The sequence below is a fragment of the Xiphophorus maculatus genome, chromosome 5, assembly GCF_002775205.1.
Source record: "Xiphophorus maculatus strain JP 163 A chromosome 5, X_maculatus-5.0-male, whole genome shotgun sequence".
Taxonomy (NCBI): Eukaryota; Metazoa; Chordata; class Actinopteri; order Cyprinodontiformes; family Poeciliidae; genus Xiphophorus; species Xiphophorus maculatus.
This window is the reverse complement of record NC_036447.1, coordinates 25516014-25532977: the sequence shown is the minus strand read 5'-3', so window position 1 is coordinate 25532977 and position 16964 is coordinate 25516014. Positions and strand designations below refer to the sequence as shown.

At 40.9% G+C, this 16964-nt stretch overlaps 1 protein-coding gene across 3 annotated transcripts in view; it reads left to right on the top strand.

Moving 5' to 3' along the window:
* bptf (bromodomain PHD finger transcription factor) overlaps window positions 1-16964 on the top strand; it is a 47781-nt gene that overhangs the window by 22636 nt on the left and 8181 nt on the right. For 2 of the 3 annotated variants that reach the window (XM_014469274.2, XM_023334507.1), the window contains exons 16-32: window positions 592-716; window positions 972-1124; window positions 2161-2311; window positions 3184-3223; window positions 3449-3674; window positions 3754-3903; window positions 6420-6550; window positions 7222-7336; window positions 7489-7706; window positions 9477-9714; window positions 9804-10084; window positions 11017-11130; window positions 11231-11392; window positions 12890-12972; window positions 14503-14728; window positions 14835-15160; window positions 16075-16248. In XM_014469274.2, coding sequence (XP_014324760.1) covers window positions 592-716; window positions 972-1124; window positions 2161-2311; window positions 3184-3223; window positions 3449-3674; window positions 3754-3903; window positions 6420-6550; window positions 7222-7336; window positions 7489-7706; window positions 9477-9714; window positions 9804-10084; window positions 11017-11130; window positions 11231-11392; window positions 12890-12972; window positions 14503-14728; window positions 14835-15160; window positions 16075-16248 — 2913 coding nt within the window. The remainder of the gene's footprint in view (window positions 1-591; window positions 717-971; window positions 1125-2160; window positions 2312-3183; window positions 3224-3448; window positions 3675-3753; window positions 3904-6419; window positions 6551-7221; window positions 7337-7488; window positions 7707-9476; window positions 9715-9803; window positions 10085-11016; window positions 11131-11230; window positions 11393-12889; window positions 12973-14502; window positions 14729-14834; window positions 15161-16074; window positions 16249-16964) is intronic. The other variant, XM_023334506.1, reaches the window with a different exon arrangement.

Genomic DNA, 16964 nt, shown 5'->3' with positions numbered 1-16964 from the left:
AGCCTGTGCATACTTTTCCACTGGCGGTCACACATGGGAATGTGCAGACCTACCAAACCCCATCTGCACTCAAAGCCCTGAGATAATCATGTTTTTGTAGATGTTCAAGATGTTTTTAATCACAGTGTCCAAGAGCCAAATTCATTGTAAGGACAGAATTCCCGGCCATAATGGCCCAAGCAAGATTAATGCCTTCTTCTGGACATCATCTGTGGATGAACGGCATCCTGTCGTAAATTTTCTGTGACTAAACGAACTGTGTGAAATAAGTGTTCTTTGATACGGTTTTTAGTGAGCAGCCATCCTAAACTTCAACTAGAGCTTGAAAGTATTTATTAAAAATGAAAGCCACTGCTGTTGGTTTGGCAGAAATATAAACGGCAGCGTTTATATTCCCAGAAGTCTTTTTTTTTTTTATCTGCATCTTCCAATTACGTACGTGATTGTACAGCAGCTTGTTTTCTGTCACTCCGAGGGGAGTCATTACGACACCGGCATATAATGGAAACTTTGTCGTTGGCCAATTGGGCAACTGGAAATGTTTTCTCGCATTTGTGGGTGACTAACACTTCCTCTGGCCACTGGATCCAGGTACCGGCTGCAGACGGTGAAGTCCCTGGCTGGAGTGAGCCTCATGCTGAGGCTCCTATGGGCCTGTTTGAGGTGGGACGACATGGCCGTGAAACCGTCTGCCGCCGTAGGCACGACGCGTACAGGTAGACCCTCGAATGTGTCCTCAGTTTTTTGAAAATAAAAAAGTAAACAAACTTGTAGAGAATTGTAAATTGTTGGAAATTACCTCTCATATATGTAATAAGTACCTGATTTCTCCAACTTATTCCTACTGCCGCCTAAAAACCAGTGAAGACATTCATTTGGCTGTTACTGTTTCTATGAGAGGATTTCCTCCAATTTTTTGTTTGTTTTTTTTGGGCGCGGGGGTCTCGTCCTCATCACCATACCAACCAAAGCCCTATCCCCACTCATTGCAACAGAGACCTCGGATACCGAAATCACCACCACCGAGATCATAAAGCGGCGTGATGTGGGACCCTACGGCATCCGCTCAGAGTATTGCATCCGCAAAATCATCTGCCCCCTCGGAGTTCCCGAGACGCCAAAGGGTAAATTGCGTTTTCTGTTTTAGTCATTTACACGATTCCTACACAGTCGTCTTGCAAGATCATGAGTTGATGAGATTGGTATTTTGATAAACAAGTTTGGGATTTTTTTCCCAGATAGCGGGGCAAATATTGTGCAGATGTAAGTGATTTGTGGCTAAAACCAGTGAAGGTTTTTTTTGTCTGAAAGAAAATTTCTGGTTGTGAATTAAAATCTGTACTCTGATCATTCAGTGACAGACCTGCCAGTCGCTGACTTCGCTCTGAAGTCATCTGACCAAAGATGACTTGAGACAAATATCAAACTGTCAGAAATTTTCTGGAATATGGTACAACTACTGTGACAAAGTTATAAAATATTGTCTTCTTTTGCCATGCTTCAGCCTCCCTTGCTTCAATTGAACTCCACTCCCATTTCCTAATAATAAGCAAATTACTGACATACATTTTGCCTTTAGTTAATAACCAGAAACCCATTAGTACACTCATAATTAACTTTAAGTTTATTATGGGAGGCATTTTTCAGTTACTACTACATTTTTGAGTCTTTTATTCTTTCTATACACTGATACGACAGGGTTTCCCCCAGTTTGTATTATAAGCCTGGTGGGCCACCAGACTTTACTTGCAACCCCACCAGGCTAAGCTTTGCTTGTTTTATTTTAGGGGTTTTTAAGACTTTATAGTTGATGCTTGGTTATTGTAGATAATGTCTCCCAATAGCACATAATTACCTAGTGATATTTTCAAATTTCCTCTAAACTTTGAACAGTTTTTAACTCAAAAACACGGAAAGTTGCTGGATGACCGCCCTAGCTTCCCTACCACCAGGCTTAGCTAGTTTTGTGACACGTCATACCAACTGTTAGTACTTGCTTGTTAAAAATGTTTGGAAAATCTAAATTCCCCAATGAAGAACTGATCTGTCACAATATATGTGTGAGAGAATGTTTAGATGGACTTTACGTCCACATATTTGACAAAGTTGCTTCCAATAATCTTTTTTTTTTTCTTCCTCCCTACCTGTCCACCATTCCAGAAACACACACTCCTCAGAGGAAAGGTCTGCGCTCCAGTGCTTTGCGTCCCAAGAAGCCCGAGCCCACGAAGCAGACCGGCCCAGTGGTGATCGAGACATGGGTGCCTGAGGAGGAGCTGGACCTCTGGGAGATAAGGGCTTTTTCAGAAAGGTCAGGGGGACAGGAAGGGGCAATTATCCTTTCAGCAAAACAAAAACCAGTGCTGTGTGAGCAGAGTAGCCCCCAGGTTGTGTTGCTGTGCTTTTAAATGAGGTTTAAAGGGTTTAATCGAAACCGTTTCTTCTCCTTTTGGAGATGCAGCTGTTGATAAAATTACATTTTTTGGAGCTATTCCAGGAAAATGAGTCATTTTGATTCCAAATGGAGGAGCAACCCTGCGTTTTTGCTATTATTTGAATCAGAAAATCAAATCACTCACTGCACTTAGCCAGCCATTGTAGGCCCTCATGTTTTTATTTAGACAGCCAGTGATTAAATATTAGAAAAAATCTCTCATTCTCTCTATACTGATTGTTTGTTCTAATGATTAATCGGATTTAAAAAGAAATCTGAGCATTCTGCACATTTTTCCACTTAAGCATTTACATGCAATAATGGAAAAAGATTTTTTAAAAATGCAAATAAATCAATATTCTTTTAAAATAAGAAAATAAACATTTTATTTCCTAAAATGCAATAGCAAAACATTCCTATACTAAATTTGAAAGATTCGATTTTGTCTTAAATGCAAAATTTGTATATGTATTTTGTACAGTTTTGGTTTAAATACGACCCTGAATGTGTTTTATTTTTCACCAAATAGTCTTTTTTAGAGTCCAAATGCTCCAGTTAGCAATTAACAGACTACTAAATTGGTTCACGATTATTTAAATAATCGATTACTCTGTTTAATAACAGAATCAGGGGCTCATGATGCCCATTATATGAGAAGATTGAGTGGAAATGTTCCTTTTTAGGTGTTTTGAATCTGAAATAACTTCTGTGAAGTGCTTATTGTTTGTGAACACATGTTTATTTTACAGGGTGGAGAAAGAAAAGGCCCAGGCAGCAGAGCAAGCCAAGGTCAGTTCGGTTTCCCCAGCTGGCATGTTGGTTGATTTTTATCAGTTAATTAAAGAAACCCATGAATTGAAGCACGGCTCATGTGGGTGGCATTTAAGGCTAAATATGTTTTCGGATGGGATCCAAACATAATTCTCCGATTAAAATCTCTGATTTGCGCGCTAGATATTCTTTTCTATACGTTCTTGTGTTTCTCCTGCTGAGCGTTTGGTCTCCCCGTCGCAGAAACGTCTCGAACAGAAGTCCGGCTCCGTCACAGCCACACCGGCCGGGACTCCCGCTGCGCCCGCCGCCACGCCCAAAGTCATCGTCGGCTCCATTTCCGGCCAGGGCACCCCCACTGCCAAGGTGGTGCTGTCCACCAAGATGGGCAGTCCTGTCACATTCCAGCAGAACAAAAACTTCCAGCAGTCCTTCGCCACCTGGGTCAAGCAGGGTCAAAGCACACAAGGTAACTCGGTGGAAAAAAACTCTCTGTTTATAAAGGTCTTGAATCGGTTTGAACACTTTGTGTGTTTTTAAATTCTCAGGATCAGGCGGCGAGACCCCTGTCGCCACTTCTAGTGGGCATACTTTACACATCACAGGGACCTCGGCCAGCGGAAAAGTCGTGACGGCGAAGCTGCCGCTCCCCGCAAACAGCAAAATCGTCACAGTCAACGTGCCAACGACGCAGGGAGGTACGGCTTCCTTCCGGACGCACGTGTGTTTGTTTTTCTTTGCTTCGCTACGGGCCCACACCTGAGACGTTTAGGACGTGTCGCAGACGGCTCGTTAGGTTCACCTTATTACCTGCCAGCTGCTTTAAACAGCTCAGTGTGCCAGAAAAGGCCACAGATCTATAAAAATGCCAACCTGGTCTTCTTTTTTTTTAAATGATGATGTTGCCACCAACCTCGAAGTCTAGATTTTTTGGTGCAACTTAAAATTTTTTTAGCTTGTTGCCACTTTCAGTGAGAGAGTACATAGTATTTAAAAAAAAAAAAAAAGTTTTAACCCCAAATGACTGGTATATTTTGAGACTCAAATTAGGCTGGGACTGCTGGAGAGACATGTTCAGCATTAGTCGCACAGTTTTCAAAGTTTGGTTTTAAAGTAACAGCGCTTTATATACAGCGTCTTTTTATGTACCGTTTTTCCATGTTACAGCCACAAACTTCAGTGAATTAGAGCAGTGCGCAATAAAATTGCAACCCACGATTGCTTTTGTAATCAATTATTCTGTAGTCAGAATAATTGATTAATCGATTAGTCGGATATAAAATTTGGCACGTTCTACAGATTTTCCATTTATTCACTAAAGCCTTTTTATACAATACTAGAAATGCATTAAAAGATAGAAATAAACAATTATTCAGTTTTTTTTTAAAGTAAGAAAGGAAACATTTTATTGCTCAAATGCCATAATATAGCATTCCTTTAGTGAATTTGGACCAAGTGAAGCTAAAAAAATACGACATGACGAGTTTACAAACAACGGTGTTTTTAACTTAAATGCAAAAAAATTAATTACACACACGCATATATATACATACACATATATATGAACTAATAAAACTGCAAATTGTTTCAAACATTTTCTTAACTCCTCTTTGTAGCAGGTTATCGGTAGATCAGCCCTGGTTTTTATTTTTGTGTATCTGCTCTGTCTGACGGACAGACCCGCCCCCCAAATCACATTTGCATGTGTTCAGTAAACATTTGTCACCACTCTGTTGCCAACTCACCGACGTTGTCTCTATATTTAGCAACTTCTCAGACAAAAACATCAGTATCGGCCGAAATCAGAATCAGCAGGTCCGGCTTTTTAAAGATCAACTGTAAAACTGCAATTAGTGCACAGTGAATCATTTTTGCAATGACTCAGTCAAGACCGTACATTAATTTCCTTCCACTTTGCAGTTCTGCGCTGTAATGTAATTGTTTGTCACATCAAATCCAAAACATTTAAGCTTGTAGTTTTATTACAACAAAATGTGCCTAAATACTTTTGCAAGAAATCAGAAAACGCTTTGTTCAGAGAACTTTGGATCAAATTATGGGGCAATAAAAGAAAAATAATACTTTTGATTATTTGAATTGACTTAAAATCTGCTTTATTAAAACACAACTAACGTTTGAAGGGAATTCTGTTAAAAGAGTAATGCAGCGCACGCGATATTTCTTACTTTTGAAGTCGCTGTGAAAGGGAATGTCAGCTCAGGTGGAGTGTGGCCGTTTAATAGACGTGTGTATTTATTCAGCGTGACTGCTTGGTGCCCTGTTTGTTTTGGAACGGCTTAAGGAAGTAAGGCAGGGAAACAAGTTTACCCTGAGGTCTGCTTCCCAGACAGGTAGCCCTCTATAGTACATCTGTACTCCTCCCCTCCCCCTTCACACACACACTCGTCTTTCGTGTTTTTAAATAAGAGTTTACCTCTCCACTCACTGCAACCCAGACATCTCGAGCTTTCTTTTTTTATACACCCCTCCGCCCCCCCAACAGAAGCGTGTTTTGGATGTGCGGCCGGAGCGGCAGCTACCAGCATTACGGGGGAGGGTTTAAACATCTTTATTTGAAGAGGGAAGCCCTTGATGTATGGGCTTACCTCTCGGGTTAGAGTTGCAGAACCACAGAAAGAAGGCAGCAGAGAAGTCACACTCGTGGTTTCCAGTTCCTCCAGCAGTTTCACATCAGCTCAGGAAGGCCGAGAGCAAATATGAAACGCGCTCTTTGTCAGATTAAGCTAAGAAGTGGGTTTTTGCTGGTCCATACATAATTTATAAAGGAGCTCAGGTATGTTGGGGGAAACCCAACTAAGCTTTCAGTGAGCCTTTGATTTTATTTTTTTCTTTAACTCCTTGACTAATATTTATAAAGATTGTGATCAAAAGTTGGCTCTTAAGCAAAGCGAGACACCCACAAGTAACGGATTGAGTTGTGCTACAGCAGGGCGACTGTGCAACTGCTTACTTGTGGCGTTAGTGATTAAATCATGGGCTTCTGAATATTTTGAAGCTGCTACCTGCCAGGAGAATGTGAACATAATTGATGATTTCTACAAAAGCGAACTTCTTTTTGACTACTTATCGTAGCGCATCTTTGAAAGTCTTCATTACTCACACTTTCTCTACTGCTTTACTGTCTTACACCAGTTGAAAACGACGTTTTCGAGGCATTAGGAGCTTTTGTAATCCGTCTTGGCTTTCTGTGCAGGTGTGGTTCAGCAGAAAGTACTGGGGATCATCCCGTCCAGCACAGCAGGCGGCGCCCAAACCTTCACCCCGTTCCAGCCCCGCACGACCACCCTCAACATCAAGCCCAGTACCCCCGGCTCCCACCAGCAGGTACAACTCTGGCTCTTATCGCTCCCAAACGCAACTTGGACTGTCGTTTCTTGTTGTGTTTATTTTCGTTTGTATTTTTATCCAGACGCCATTTTAAATTTAAACGTTTAACGGACATTCACATTGCTGGTTTTCGTCCCCACCGTCCATTAAAACACTTGAAAATGTTTTGAATTTGCTGTATTTACATTATTTATAGCAAATTATTGATATTGATAGAATCTTACAGGAAAGATTCTGCCAGCAGATTTGACCACAGAATTACATGCATAGGAAACTACTTTTTTTTGTTTATTTGTTTAAATCCTTTTTCACAAACATCAAAATTCCACTGAAGAAAATGTATCAGTGTTGTTTCTATGACTGTTTTTTTTTTTTCAGTTTTAAAACCTAAAAACCAGAAATGAAATGGTGACTTTTTAAAAGTGTCTGCAAATTTCCTATTGTAGATATTTATTATCCATTTTTATGCTGTCTTTTCATAAAAGCAGTTTATGTAACATTGAGTTATATTTAGCTGTACTGATAGATTCTGTATTTCAGGCATAACCTGGGTTTTTATACCTTAAGAGTGAAAAGCTCTCTTATAGCTCTGCCAATTTTTATCTGGAACAATGTGGAGAAAAGTGGGTGCTATATTAAAAATATTTAATCGAATAAACACCCCTCAGGTTCTAGGTGGTGGCGGTCAGATCCGTCCAGGGATGACAATGATCCGAACCCCAATCCAGCAGTCTGGAGCTGTTGGAAAGACGATTCTCCGCACACCGCTTGTGCTCCAGCAAGGTAATGTCATTCTGAACCCCTTGTTTGAACTCCAAGAATAAATGTGCATATTTTTGTATTATTAAGCTAAACCACAGATGGAACAGCGACTCGCTCTGTGTACTCACAGCGGCCTCCCGGTTTCTAATTGTGTCTCGTTGTTTTTCCTCCAGGTCAGGGCGGACAGCAGGTAGTGACACAGATCATCCGTGGCCAGCCGGTTTCCACAGCAATATCGGCTGCCGGCGCTGTCACTGCGGTAACAGGTCAGGGAGTGACCGGCCCCAGCGCCGCGGGACAGGCAGCTGGCCAAACACCGCCCGGCACCCCGCGGGCGCCAGGCCAGGGCCAGGTTAAACTCACCATGGCCCAGCTCACGCAGCTCACACAGGTTAGCATCCTGTGTTGTCTGCTGATCTCAAATTGACATTGGAAGTGTGTGTGTGTGCGTGTCCATCTGTTAGTCAGCTAGAAATGAAAACATACAGTAGTGGGCAATACTATTTCTACAGTATTTCTATTTTTCTACCAAGGAAGGTGACTTCTTTTTATCTTTTACACATCTTAATCAGTAACCCATTGACTTTTTCTCTTTTTATCAGTTTGTTTTGTTTTTATATTTAAGCCATTGTCTGAAAATGCCAACCAAAATAGCAAAAATCATTTCTAATTTGGACTTTTTTTGGACGTATTTTTAGCTGCATATCGCTAAGACACATATTGCTTTCATTTCTTCAATTTATTCTGTAAAAACACCAAAGTTTATACAATTTAACACATTAAATATTACTTTAGCAGTAAGATGATTGCCTACAGGCTAGTAGCTAAGAAATTACATAACGTTTCTTATAGCTGGTCAGTAAACTAGATGTGTTGCAATACATCTTTTTCGCTTACGATACCGAAATTGCATGTTTGAGTATTGGCCGATGCAAATAATGAACTGATATGACATCATCACAAATCATACATACTTTTATTACCGTATTTTCCGGACTATAGAGCGCACCTCACTATAAGCTGCACCCACAAAGGTTTTTTAAAACTGGAAACGTACATATATAAACCGCTGGTATCTCCGCTGCACTCGGATTTCCACAAGAACCGCAGATTAATAAATCTGCAATTAAGGACGCAGCCCTGCGTCTCCAACACCGAACCATGGCATAAGTGCAGCGGCTCTATTTCCCTCCTGTTCTGGCAGATCGATAGCCTTCAACTTAAAAGCGTCATCATATGAACTTCGTCGTGTGGTTTCCATGACAAGGGGGTATGAGTTTGAATAAATTTCTCCATTGGGTCCTCTGCTAGCATGTGCTTGTTCTATATGAAAATCGGCGCTTTCTTCTTTGATTTCAAATTTTGACTTTCAATGATTCACTTCCGGCTAAAGCGCCCCCTGGTGGTTGAAGAAATATCCACAGAAAAGCTGCACCGGGCTAAAAGCCGCATGGTTCAAACCGTGGGGGAAAAGTAGCGGCTTATAGTCCGAAAAATACAATAATTACGTTATAGAGTGGTATGTTAGAATAGGCTTGACCAAGTGATATTATTCATTCAGTCAAAAATAGAAACATTTAAATTTACCAATGGCTCTGTTTGCAGGATTCAAGCACTGCTGTATAGAAATTCTGGAGCGATCTGGTTCTGTTGGAGTGATTATACCTCAGATTTTAGATGCAGGCCGACATAATCTGATAATAGCTTTTTGGGTTGATATTTTACAGATTTCTGACATCAATATGGGATAAGGAAAACCTTACAGTAAATTGGTATCATTTGCCAGCAGCTGAAATCAGTAGTTGGGCTAATGTCACTTAGCAACCCAAACTGATGTGTATCTGAATTTTATGCATTCATACACTCAAAGGCAACTTGCTACCAAACACAGGCTGTATGTCTTTTTGTTATTCAGAAACGATAACATTGAAATCGCCAGAAGTTCATATAAATTGTGTACTATTGCACGTCACTGAACTGAAAACATTGATTTTTTAAATTAAAAAAAATTATTATTTTTTTTTTAATTTTTGTCAGTTAAACACAATATTGATGAATTAGGTAGACAAGTTGGAACCAATCTTAGTTCTATTCAATCAAGCTGTTAATCTTGATTGAATAGTTTTGTAATGCACAATTGTTTGATCTTTGCTAACCGCAGAAGCAACAAGCTGGGTCTGGTTTGGAGCGACCAGCTGGCGTTGCTGGTTCACAGGCCCTGACTGTGATGGTTCAGGGCCAGGGTCAGACCACCGGCCAGCTGCAGGTCATACCCCAGGGGGTCACGGTCATTCCAGGACCCGGCCAGCAACTCATGCAAGCAGCCCTGCCGAACGGCCAGGTGCAGCGCTTCCTCTTCACCCCGCTACCCTCCGCCGCCACGCCCACGTCAAGCACAGGTTTGACAGCAGCACAACTCAAAAAGTGTAAGATTACTCAGTTTATCCCGGCGTCTTGTATTCTCGCGCTCTGTTTTTTTGCTTTCCAGCCACTTCATCTCCCAGCCAGCCCAACTCCACGTCGAGCAAAACTGCAACCCAAGCCGCGCAGCAGGCTGCCGCTCCGATCCAAGTCGGGGCAACCCCGCTCTCCACCACCGCTGGCGGCGCTTCGTCCACAACCCATCAGGGCCAGTTACCCCCACAGACCCAGGCCCACATGCCTGTCCAGTCCCCAACTTCACTGCAGGTCAAAGGTCAGGGGGGAACCGCACAGCTCCAGCTGCAGCAGACGCCCCAGCTCATCAGTGTGTCCGGACTCCCACAGCAGGTATAGGCATGTGGGGTTTTTGTGTGTCTGTGTTTCTTTTATTAAATTTTTTGCTTTTCTTATTTTTTAGTAAAACACAGAACAGCTGACATTCACATTTTTTCACATCTCGTCATAAAAGTCATCAATGAGCTTTTTGGGTGAATTTGTTATGGAGCATAACCAGAAAGTGGAACAAAATGTTTTAAACATTAAAAAAAGAAATCTGAAAAAATTAAGTGTACAAGATTATTTTTTTATTTTATTTATTTATTACTCTATCCGTTATTCTGACGATAAATCAGATAGAAAAACAATGTAGATTTTGTTGCTTTTTTTTTTATTCAAGCCTTTTAATGCAATATTAGAAATACATTAAAAGATTCAAATGAATAGCAAAATTATATGTTTACATGAGAAAATAAAAATGTTATCGCCTAAAATAATAAAAGCAACATTAAAGTAGTGAGTGCTTGATTATTTGTGGCAAAGATGGCATCTGCAGCAAAAAACAACATTTGAAAAGCTCAGTCTTATCTGCTTGAGTTACCATCAGTACAGTAATACAGTTTTGGACAATAATTGGATAGCCGTCAGTGCTTTAGAGATTTCATTTTTGAAGAATTTGAACTGGGTGATAAATTGCTTAGTCTAGCTTTTAACCCAGAAACACTGCAACAGGATACTGAAAGTTGTGAAAGATGGGTTATGAAAGCATCGACTCAGTGGTACAAATACACACCTAATATTTTTATTTGTAAATAATTTTGAAAAAATATTTTTCCTTCCACCTTCCAATAAATGTACTACTAATTATTAAATAAATAAAAAACCCAATAAAATGCCACATTTGGTGGTTTTAATGTGACAAACTGGGCAAGTTCCAGGGACAGGAATAGTTCACCCCTTTTAGAGGATGTTACATTGATCATGTGAATATTTGTCATCTTTAGGTTCTGGCACAGCTCCAGGCCCAGCAGGGCGGAGGCTCTCTGCCTCAACACATCAAGCTGCAGCTTCCCATCCAGATACAGCAGAGCGGGACCACCTCAGCCCAGGGAGGACAGGTACCGTACCCAACCACACCACGCTATTATTTACCTGTCGGCATGGAAACTAAACTGATTTGAAATGACTCAGTTCAAACACAAACTGATTTCTGCCCAGATTGGAAATGTCGTTACCATCCAGACGGCCTCGGTCCAAGAGCAGCTGCAGAGAATCCAGCAGCTCAGAGAGCAGCAGCAGCAGAAGAAGAGGCAGGCGGCAGACGCCAAGAGGGAGCTCGCCCTCAATGCGGCCAACCAGAGCGACATTATACAGAAGCAGGTGCGTTTGTGGAGGGAAACCACTGAAGCCAAGTCTTCACCCAGTCAGTGTCCTTAAAAACCAGTCACGACCCACAACTCCTCTGAGATGGTGTTTACTTTACTGCCTCTGTTTAGAGAGCCTTGCTGTCCCAAAACTACCAGTAACGCTGCGACCAAACTGAACGCGTTTCACACGTTAGGGAATCAAGTTGGACGCTTGATATCGAGCATCAGAATCGCTTTAGACGCACGTTGGAAGGAGCCTCTTGCCTTTATTTTTTCTCTCCCTGTCTCTTTGTACAATGGCAGATGAAATATTGAGAGAGCTTGACTTTATTTACTGAAAGCATCATCTTCGAATTCACCAGATAACTCAGAGGTGTTGTGATTTTGGTGAGTTTCACAGACTAGCTGAGGAGGATTGCTACCAGTGCTATTTTCGTCTTAAACAGGCAAAGTTTGACGATTTGATAACTATAATCGGTGCCTGCATGTGCTGGCAGGACATCCACTACAGGCCACACCGTCTCAGAGCGGAGTTTCTGAGTGGTTGACGCTCTGAGTCCAGCAACAAAGGTTCAGATTTTCCTACTGTAGCGTCGGCTGCATTGGAAGCGCCTCACGCTTCAAAACGAGATGAGCCACAAGACTTCTTGACGCGCCATAGACGCCCGTCCACATAAACTTTGCATGTAAACCAGATGCTCAAATCATGTTCAGTCTGAACACAGCAACCAGGTGTCGGAGCATCCTTAAAAAGGTTTTCAATTCATGTAATTCGTGGGGCTTTTCTGTTCTAATCTTGCTACGTAGCTAGCTAGATTTTTGCCTCTATTATCATTGCAAATCTGTTGCCGGTTAGCTGGACAACGTTGGTCTTTGACACTTGCATCGTATGGTATGCCAACCCATACAATTCTGCAGCCTGGCATTAGAGAGCCAGATGTGTGAGAAGCGCAATGCTGCTGCTAAAGAGTCAAAGATCCCAGAAACATAAATGGTCAGTGCTACTAAGAACAGCATTTGGTGCGACACAAACGTTGCACTAAACTATCTTCACAAACTCTGAAGTTGAAGGTTTAGTCCATTTTAAACATGGTAGTCAAGCACCAGTCTAGTGAACATTTTCTTCCCCACAAAGTTGTTATTGTGGAGGGAAATTGAGCTAAGAAGAAGGGAGAAAAGGAACATGGAGCATGGAACCAAAAGAGAATAGAGAGCCACAGATGCAGCTATGACAAATAGGGTTAAAAAAAAGTGAATGGACAGTAATTCATGTCTTCAAATGTTGCAATACAGATCTTAAATTTCGTCCATAATGGTCTTAAAAAATGACTTTTAAGTTGGTGGAACCTGCAGAAACCCTGTACACAATATATAAATGTGTGTATTTTACATTCAGTGCAGCCTGTTTATGTTTAATATTGCTACGTAGCTCCTTTTCAGTGGCGACTCATTGTGCACGATACTTCTCATGCAGATGGTTTGTGCTGACATCATTCAACATGTTTTTCAGGTGGTTATGAAACAAAACGCTGTGATCGAGCACCTTAAGCAGAAGAAGACCATGACACCTGCAGAAAGAGAAGAAAATCAGAGGTGTGTGTGTGTCCAGTGTTCTTTTTGTGTTTTCATCTGTGAAGATTTTGGGGAGTTTTATTTAGTAAGTAAAGTTTCGTCTGGGGAGGTTAGAGGTTTATGTTGCGGCCCATTGGGAATGTGAGTCAGCTCTTTGGTTGGTAGCAGCAGGTTTTGGATTCAATTCTTATAGCAACACAGAAATTATGTGTCAACCATCTGGGGGGAAGAAAAAAATCTGTTTTTGTTTGAAATTTCATCCATGTTTGTGTTTTAAGCTATTCTGGTATTGTCATGGGTTTTCTGTGCTAGTTTCTCCTCTGAGACTTCATAACATTAAATTATAATAACAGTATGTTCTTCCAGTGATCCTAAACCAAAGAACAAAATGCAACTTCAGTTATTAATAAGAATCACACGCAAAAAAAAATTAATCTGGCAGCACAATTCCAACCCCTTCAGAGATCTGCCCCGAAAAACAACTCTTTGTTGCTTTTTTCTGATTTCATCCTGCCTAGAGATTGAACTCTGACCAATATTTCACCTTGACAACCATACGTTTATGTCTGCAGACATTGTGTCAACACTGCCCATTCACATACACCTGAAACACCTGAATCCAGACTACCTCTCAATCTCAAACACTTCTGTCTAGCTTCTTCTACATGCCTGCCCGCATTTGTTCGTTCGCCTCCGCGTGCTCACCATAGCAACGCTGGCCTACCGCTGACCTCGGCAGCCATGTTTGCGTTGGTGTGTTTTTCACACAGATGCCACTCAGAACGAGGCACAGACTTTCGATCTCGGTTGTGAACACTAGCAAACACGAGTGAACACACTGAGGGCCATGGATAACATGGATTTACAGTCATGAAGACACATTTTGCTTTTAGAATCGCTCACAGTGCAGACTTTATCTGTGGATCTTTATTTCTGACTTATTCATCACTAATATTTGTTTGAATAATTTAATTAGAAGCATCAATCACCATGAACCTTGTAGCCCTGCACGTAACCTTTCTTTCTTTAAAATTTATTGAATGTTATATTTTTAAACTTGCGGCTCTTTGAAGATAAGAAAAACTTAAACCGCCTGTTTTGTTTTGTTTTTTTTCTGCTTCACTGTTACCCTTTAGGCAGGCCTACACTCTCTTGTTGTTGAAGCTTTTCGACTCTCATTTAAACATGTTAACATGTTTAGAAAGAACCTAACCCTGAAACAGAACTCACAAAAAAGTCACAGTTGTTACCAGCACGGTTTCCCCCAGCAAATTTGTAGCTCGCTGTATTTTTGTGTTAAAAATCATTGAAGGGCCAGAATTTGAGCTTTACATCATGTTGTAATGTTATTCTCTCATCAAAAACAGTTTTGCTTTGATTCTTTCATGCATGTTTGAGAAGCCCTCTCATCATGGCAACCATTCAGTTGTCCCTGGTTTTAAATTTCCATTCTGTTGATTTTTATGGACATTCTGAATTTTACCGTCACATTTGTCACAAGTCATTTCTCTTTCTTTCTCTGTCTGTTATTTTCCTTCCATCTCTATTCAGGATGATTGTTTGCAACCAGGTGATGAAGTTCATTCTGGACCGGATAGACAAAGATGAAAGACAGGCAGCTAAGAGGAAAAAGAAGGAAGAGGTCGTGGAGGCCAAGAGGAGGATGGCTAATGCTAGTAAGCTTTCCGCGCTCCTTTACCGACACAAGGAGAGCCTCAAGATGGAGATCCTGAAAAAACGAGCGCTTCTCGACAAGGAGCTGCAGCTGGAGGCTCAGGTAAGCGTCGACGTTCCGGAGAACTCCGTTGACAAAAACCATTTCGAATTCGACAGAAATAGGCCTGATTTTTAAACTCCATATTTCCCTACGTTGGAATTGTCAGGAGGAGCTAAAGAGGGATCTGCTGCGGATTCGGCGAGAGAAGGAAAAGGCTCAGGCTGCGGCCCAACAGGCGGCCCAGGCCGCCGCAGCCGCCGCCGCCCACAGTCAGAAGCAGCAAGCTGCGGTTCACAAACACGGCGTCTCCTCCCAGCACCACCTCACCACCGCCGTCGCCTCGACGCACAAGAGGAAACGGGAGGAGGAGAGGGAGATGGTGTCGGCGGCAAAGTCCAAGAAGAAGAAAATGATCTCGACTACAAGCACAAAGGAGAGCAAGAAGGATACAAAGCTCTACTGCATCTGCAAGACGCCCTACGACGAGACCAAGTATGCAAGGGTTTATCAAATACTGGGGCTGGGTGGTTAATTGATTTGATCAGTTATTGAGATTTGGGGTTTTGAAGATGAAAATCTGGATTTTATTTCACCAGTTCACACCTTGGGTTTCCATAGCTGAGAGTGATGACAGGACGCCCATTTTGTTTGACAAGCATGTTTTACAGCTTCTGTTCATTTGGGCTTTGAATTCAGGTCAACTCTACGACAGAATATTAGCGGCCACACTGAGATTTTTTTTTTTTTACTGCAAGAATAATGTCATCTTTTAACACATTGGCATCCTATTATTATCAGTAGCAGGACTTTAAAATTATTGAACAAATGACTGAGTCCTTTTCGAAGTAAGAACGATACGAACTGAGCTGGTCATGTCAGATTTTGATTATTCTAGAAGCTCTTTTCTCAAAGTGACTTTTTTCTCTTAAATTTTAAGACTTTCTTTTGTTAAAATTTATCTTTATCTTGTTAATATTTGGATTGTTGTCTTAAACAAAAGGTTTTGTACTGTAGCCCTAGTGCTCCGTGGTACATTCACTTAAGGGATCATTGAAATAAAAGCCAATGTTTCATAAAATTATTTGTCATTTTTAATTTCCTTTTTAGAAAAAATTTGATTAAAATCGGAAATCAGATCTGGTTTGAAAAAGTTTACTTTTAAGCCATGTCAGCCCTATTGAATATTTAGTGACAATACTGAGTTGAAATGATAAAGTGCTGATGTGAGGATTAAAGTAATTTAATTTCAATGCATTATAAATATCTACGCGGCATTAGATCTATTTGCTACAAAATGCAACCTTACTTTACAATTTCAGCCTTGAGATTTAGTTGTAGTTAGCTTTTAAATCTGCAAATATTTTAGAGGAGTACTCTAAAATCATTGTTCTCCCCTCTCTCCACAGGTTTTATATCGGCTGCGACCTTTGTACCAACTGGTATCACGGTGACTGTGTGGGCATCACGGAGAAGGAGGCCAAAAAGATGGACGACTACATCTGCGTGGAGTGTAAGCGGGGCCAAGAGAGCAGCACGGAGGAGCTCTACTGCATCTGTCAGACGCCTTACGATGAGTCCCAGTAAGGAGGAGTGTGTGCATACATACACGTGTGTGTGTGTGTGTGTGTATCAACATGAGCCATCTGTTGACACAGGTTTTGGTATTTGAAAATAACCAACCAGAAGAAATATACATGTTTAAGGGCCTATTATCCTGACGATTAATCAATCATTCTGGCGATTAGTCGACCACTCTGGCGAATAATTGATAACTGCTGATTAATCATTTTAATCTGATCTTTTGTTTTTATTGCTGTTTTCTGACGATTTTTCATTCAGCCACTTAGACCTTTTTACACAATTGTAGAAATACATTAATTGATGCAAATACACAAACAAATACCCTTTTTTGAATCAAACAATAAACAGTTTAGTACTTAAAATGCTATATCAATAACAGTAATCTTTTAGTGAAGTTGATCCAAGTGAAGCTAAAATTATGTCACTTGGACTTATTTCCAGACAAGAATAGATTATTTTTATTTTGTACAGTTTTGATATAATTACAGCTTTGAATATTTTTTTTTTCAGCAAATGACAATTTTTTTTTAGTTTGTTTACTTGAGTTAACGATTAATCGATAACTAAATCAGTTGATTTAGTCAATTAATCACAATCAATCAATCAATCGTTTCAGCCCTACATGCATGTCATTTAGGAAAGAGTTTAAACATTAACTTTAAGTTTACACTCTGAAACATTCTCAAGAATAACGTCATAATAGACAGTAGCTCAC